Source organism: Haematobia irritans, chromosome 2 (genome assembly GCF_050003625.1).
Source record: "Haematobia irritans isolate KBUSLIRL chromosome 2, ASM5000362v1, whole genome shotgun sequence".
Classification (NCBI taxonomy): Eukaryota; Metazoa; Arthropoda; class Insecta; order Diptera; family Muscidae; genus Haematobia; species Haematobia irritans.
The window spans coordinates 114167696-114173439 of record NC_134398.1 but is presented as its reverse complement, the minus strand read 5'-3'; the positions used below and the strand labels follow the sequence as shown (position 1 = coordinate 114173439).

General features: G+C 37.6%; 1 protein-coding gene across 1 annotated transcript; it reads left to right on the top strand.

Moving 5' to 3' along the window:
* Positions 1-320: 320 nt before the first annotated feature.
* Positions 321-5498, top strand: LOC142225007 (uncharacterized). The gene is made up of 2 exons (XM_075294784.1): positions 321-2722; positions 2780-5498. The coding sequence occupies exons 1-2, from the start codon at positions 321-323 to the stop codon at positions 5496-5498; spliced, it is 5121 nt and encodes a 1706-aa protein (XP_075150899.1).
* The last annotated feature ends 246 nt before the right edge of the window (positions 5499-5744 follow it).

The window sequence follows — 5744 nt, the reverse complement described above, 5'->3', positions numbered from 1 at the left end:
TTGGAGATCAATATATTGTATTGTTGATTGGAACAATTTATATTGGAAAAATTTTCATTTGGGAAAATTTTGAAATTTATTTGGCTCTTACTACATAATTGTCTCATTTGGGTTGTTTCTTGAAACAAATTGTAATTTTCTGGAGATTTTGAAACAAAAAAAAAATTGGAGAATTTGGGAATTCGATATACAGAATTGATATAATCGGCCATATATTATTTTGCTTCTTGGGCAAACCTAAATAACTTTCTCATTTCATTGTTTCACTGCCTCTAAAAAGAAAGTTTGTAGTTGTGAATCAAATTATTTTCTCTGTGAAAATGTCGACCTTTGAAGACCTTGTGGCTCAGTGTGAGGAGATTGTGTCTTTCGAAGAAAATCTTTCTGGAACCGACTCCTCAAGATATAATTTATCTGCAATTGAAGCAGATGAAGAGGAAGTTCGTCTGTTGTGGGCAGCATGGAAACAGGCACACAAGAATTGCGTTTCAGACACTGAGTGTTATAAAAAGAATAGAGAAGCGATAAAAATGAAAAGGAAATTAGCTCATGAAAGCTATATAAAATGTGTTAGTACATTGGGAGAATGGAAAGAAAAAGTTAAAGCTAATCCGATTTCTCCTAAGCCTTCGTCTTCTTCAATAGCTGTCCCTCCGTGCGATACGGAAATTTTTCACGGGGACTACGTATCATGGCCGAGTTTTCGTGATTTGTTCACGGCCATATACATCAATAATAAAAAACTTAGTGCTGTTGAGAAATTATACCATCTTTTTCAAAAGACAAGTGGAGAAGCAAGGGAAATTAATCGTCATATCCCGCTAACAGCTGAGGGCTTTTCAATTGCGTGGGATAATCTAAAGAATCAATATGAAAATAAAAGGATTCTAATTAACTCTCAATTGAGAAATCTTTTTAATTTGACTCCCTGTGGACAAGAATCTGCAAATGGCCTTAAGAGACTTCAACGTGATGTCACAAATTGTATTTCGGTTTTGGAATTGTATAAAATTGATGTGAAATCTTGGGATCCAATATTTGTATATCAATGTTCAACTAAAATGCCTAAACTAACGCTTTCTCTGTGGGAACAATCATTAGTAAATAAAACAGAAATGCCTCGGTGGGAGGATTTGAATAAATTTCTGACTGAAAGATTTCAAGCGTTGGAAAGCGTTTCGGATATAACTGGCTCTATTGGTTCACAACTTTCTCAGAATTCTCGTCCGAAATTCAATCAATATGATAACTCGAAAAAATTTAAAGTCCATCATACAAAAGTGAATGAGAGTAAATGCAGTTTGTGTAAAGGGACTCATTCATTAAAATCTTGCCCAAAGTTTCTCAATATGGAATTTCGAAATAGATTAAATGTTGTCCGAAAAGAAAATAGATGCATTAATTGTTTGGCTCAGGGTCATAGAGCAGTGGACTGTAGGTCGTCTGCTTGTTCAAAGTGTAATTTGAAACACCATATTTTAATGCATAAAAATAAATCGCCTCAAAACAATGTTTCGAATACGAATGAAAACAGAAATCTTCCTCCATCTTCAACAACAAATAATGGCGTACAAGACGACGAACCCTCGACTTCCTCAAATGCTCGTGCTTTTCATACTTCTGTCTCAAATAGAACAATGTTAGCCACTGCTTTGATAAATATTTTGAAAAATGGTGTTGCGTATAAAGCTAGGGCTTTAATTGATCCATGTTCGGACGATACATTTATTTCCTCACGTCTTCAAAAGACTTTGAAATTACCTACAAATTCTGTCTCTGCTGATATATCTGGCTTAGGTGGAGAATTTTTAACCAAATGTTCCAAAATTGCTTTCTTGAAAATTGGATCAAGAAAAAATGAAACTTTCTCATTGGAATTAGAAGCGTTAGTTGTGCCTGATATAACAGGCAATATTCCCACACATTCTATTGAGAATAGTTGTATAGAGAAAATCCCAAAGATGGATTTGGCAGATCCTACATTTTATGAAAGTGGTCCCGTAGATATCTTACTCGGAGGAAATATTTATCCAATTATCTTGCTCAATGGAGTACAAAAAGGCATTCTTGGTTCTCTGATAGCCCAAGAAACAGTTTTTGGTTGGATATTGACCGGCCCAACTGAGAATTCAACACAAAGAAGAATGATTCGTGTTTCTCACTGTACTAGAGTATCATTACAAGATCAACTTGCCAAATTTTGGACAATAGAAGAAGTTCCCAAAAAATGTAAACTTTCATTTGAGGATAAAAAATGTGAAGAAATTTTTCGATCGACTACTGTTAGAGGTCCTGATGGGAGATATACTGTAAACTTGCCCTTTCGGTCGGATTTACCATTTACACTTGCTTCTGACTCAAGTCGATATATTGCGTTGTCCCAATTTTTAAGAAATGAGGCTTCTTTGACTCGTAGGCCTGAACATAAATCGGAATATGACAAAGTCATTTTAGAATATTTGTCTCTAGGACATATGGAAAAAGTTGATCGGCCATTATCGAGCAATGGAACTTATTTTTATTTGCCTCATCACGGGATATTCAAACCTGATAGAACTACAACAAAGTTGAGAATTGTTTTTAATGCCTCATGTGCGTCATCTAATGGCAAAAGTTTAAACGACATGTTATATGTTGGCCCTACACTGCAAAAAGATTTGGTCTCACTAGTTTTGAATTGGCGTCTATACCGATTTGTTTTTAATGCTGACATTAGCAAAATGTAGAGACAAATTTGGGTCAATTCAAATCATGCCTCATATCAGCGTATTTTATTTAGATCTTCCCCAAACGAGGAAATTACCGATTACCAATTGAAAACGGTAACCTTTGGCATAAATTGCGCTCCTTATTTGGCTCTTAGGACGCTTTTGAAATTGGCGGAAGATGAAGAAAATAATTTTCCACTTGGCTCAAAAATACTGCGTGAGAATATGTACGTTGATGACGCGTTGGTTGGTGTTCATACCGTTGATGAAGGTCTGAAAGCGAGAGATGAATTAATTGGAATTTTGAATTCAGCCGGTTTTGAATTACGTAAATGGACATCCAACTCTAAAAATATATTAGATGGAATTCCTCGTGAGCATCTATTGAGAGAGGACTTTTTAGAGTTTGATGATAAGAGTTCTGCGAAAACACTTGGTATTAGGTGGAACGCTTCCTCAGATTGTTTCTATTTTGTGATGGATAAAATAGAAGAAAGAAATTCTTACACAAAAAGACAAGTTTTGTCGATTATTGCCAAAATTTTTGACCCTTTGGGATGGCTGTCTCCAATTGTTGTAAGGGCAAAAATTTTAATGCAAAAACTTTGGCTCGATGATATAGGCTGGGACGATCCCTTAAAGCCACTTACTCTTATTAGTTGGAAAAATTTTGTCTCTGATTCAAAAGGAATTGATGATATTTGTATACCCCGTTGGGTAAAATATTCTCCTGAGTGCAGTGTACAAGTGCATCGATTTTGTGACTCGTCGGAGTTAGCATATGCAGCAACTTTATATTTGAAAATAGAAATTAATAATCAAATTTACACAAATTTACTGGTTTCCAAATCCAGGGTTGCTCCCCTGAAAAAGATGTCTTTGCCTCGACTAGAGCTATGTGGAGCTCTACTGTTGTCTGAATTGGTTGATTCTATTCTGCCTCAAATGAAAATTCCAAAAACTAATTTATTTGCATGGTCTGACTCAACAATTGTTCTATGTTGGTTAAGAAAACTTCCTCATACATGGACAACGTTCGTAGCAAACAGGGTTGCTATTATTCAAGAAAAAGTTGGTAATAACTGGCGACATGTGCCAACGGCTGATAATCCGTCGGATCTAGCAACCCGGGGCCGAACTCCTTTAGAATTAAAGGATTGTAGTTTATGGTGGCATGGACCAATTTGGCTCAAAGAGAAAGAAAATGAATGGCCTTCGGATATTTCGATCCCGGACACAACAGTTGAATCTAAACCTATAAAGGCTCATGTTGCTAGATCGACTATAGAAGAAGATATATTGGAAAGATTATCTTGCCTCTCGAGGGCTATCCATGTAATATCATATATGTTTCGCTTCTTCCGACGTACACACCTTTCTCATAAAACGAAATACAAGTTTGAAAGCGTTCGACTCTCTGCAAAGGAACTTAGATTCACTCGTCTTCGTTTGATGTCACTGTCTCAGAGAATTTATTTCTCTTCAGAATACGATTGTCTCATGAGGAAACAAAATTTGCCGTCTGGTAGTTCTCTTCTTTCTCTTACTCCTTTTCTGGATAAGGACCAGCTCATTCGAGCAAATGGACGCTTGGGTTCCACAACCGCCTTATCTTACCACGAGAGGCACCCGGTCATATTGGCTTATAAAAGTCACTTCGCAAAGCTTTATGTTGCATTGGTACATAAGCTAACGAACCATGGTGGTGTTCAATTGACACTTGCTACTACGAGACTTGAATGTTGGATTATAAAGGGCAAGAATCTCGTGAAAGCACATTATCGTCGCTGCAAAGAATGTGTTATTGCTCAACAGAAACGGCAAAGTCAAATTATGGCAGCTCTTCCTCAAGAAAGAACAACATTCAGTCGACCTTTCTCTACTTCTGGTGTAGATTTTGCTGGCCCGTTTGAAATTAAAACTTTCAATGGACGTGGTTGTCGTATTTCAAAGGGATATATTTGTTTATTTGTATGTTTCGTGACTAAGGCTATACATTTGGAGCCAGTCAGCGACCTTTCCACTCCAGCTTTCTTGGCGGCTTTGGCTCGTTTTGTGTCTCGAAGGGGTTGTCCTCGTCACATTTACTCGGATAACGGGAAAAACTTTGTTGGAGCGGATAGAGAACTCAGAAGAAACTTTGCTCGGACTGTCTCTGAATTGAAGGATGAATCTGTCACTCGATATGGTCATCAACAGCTCCAATGGCATTTTATTCCTGCCTCATCGCCACACATGGGTGGGCTTTGGGAGGCGGGAGTAAAAAGTTGCAAAAATCATTTAAAAAAGATGTCTGGGCAAATTAGACATACTTTTGAAGAATTCGCTACCGTTTTGGCTACCATTGAATCTTGCCTCAATTCCAGGCCATTAACACCCATATCAAATAATATTGACGATTTTGGTGCACTTTCTCCTGCACACTTCCTCATAGGTGGATCACTTCTATCTCCAGCGGAGCCAGAGGAAATAGACAATAAGACGTCACTGTTAAATCGTTGGCGACGTTTGAAGTTGATTCAGCAGGAATTCTGCCGAAGATGGAAGGCAGAATATTTGAAGGAGCTTCGTAAGCGTACAAAATGGAAAAATTCTCAAGAAGACCTTCAAATCAATGATCTAGTTGTGCTGCGTAATGAATCCTTAGCCCCAAATGATTGGCGCTTGGGGCGAGTCATAAAGCTATACCAGGGTCGTGATGATCGTGTTCGTGTTGTGGATTTACGAACACAAGCTGGCGTTATTTCTCGACCTATCCATAAACTTGTCTTACTTCCTCGCTCTCAATAATATCTTGGTTCCAGCTCAGCTAATGTTGTCTCACTTACTCTTGCTCTTTTGACAAAATCTTTTTCTTCCTCACTATTGGAGCTTTCTCTTGCAGAAGCGAATTTCAAAGATGACTTCGAGTGTCCATTGAACAACCCCCGCAGATTTTGATGTTTATGGATAGAATACATATCAATTGCCCCTGGGTAAAACTTAAACTTAACTACCTCCAGAGGTGTACAACAGACATGCTGATTCCTGAATTTA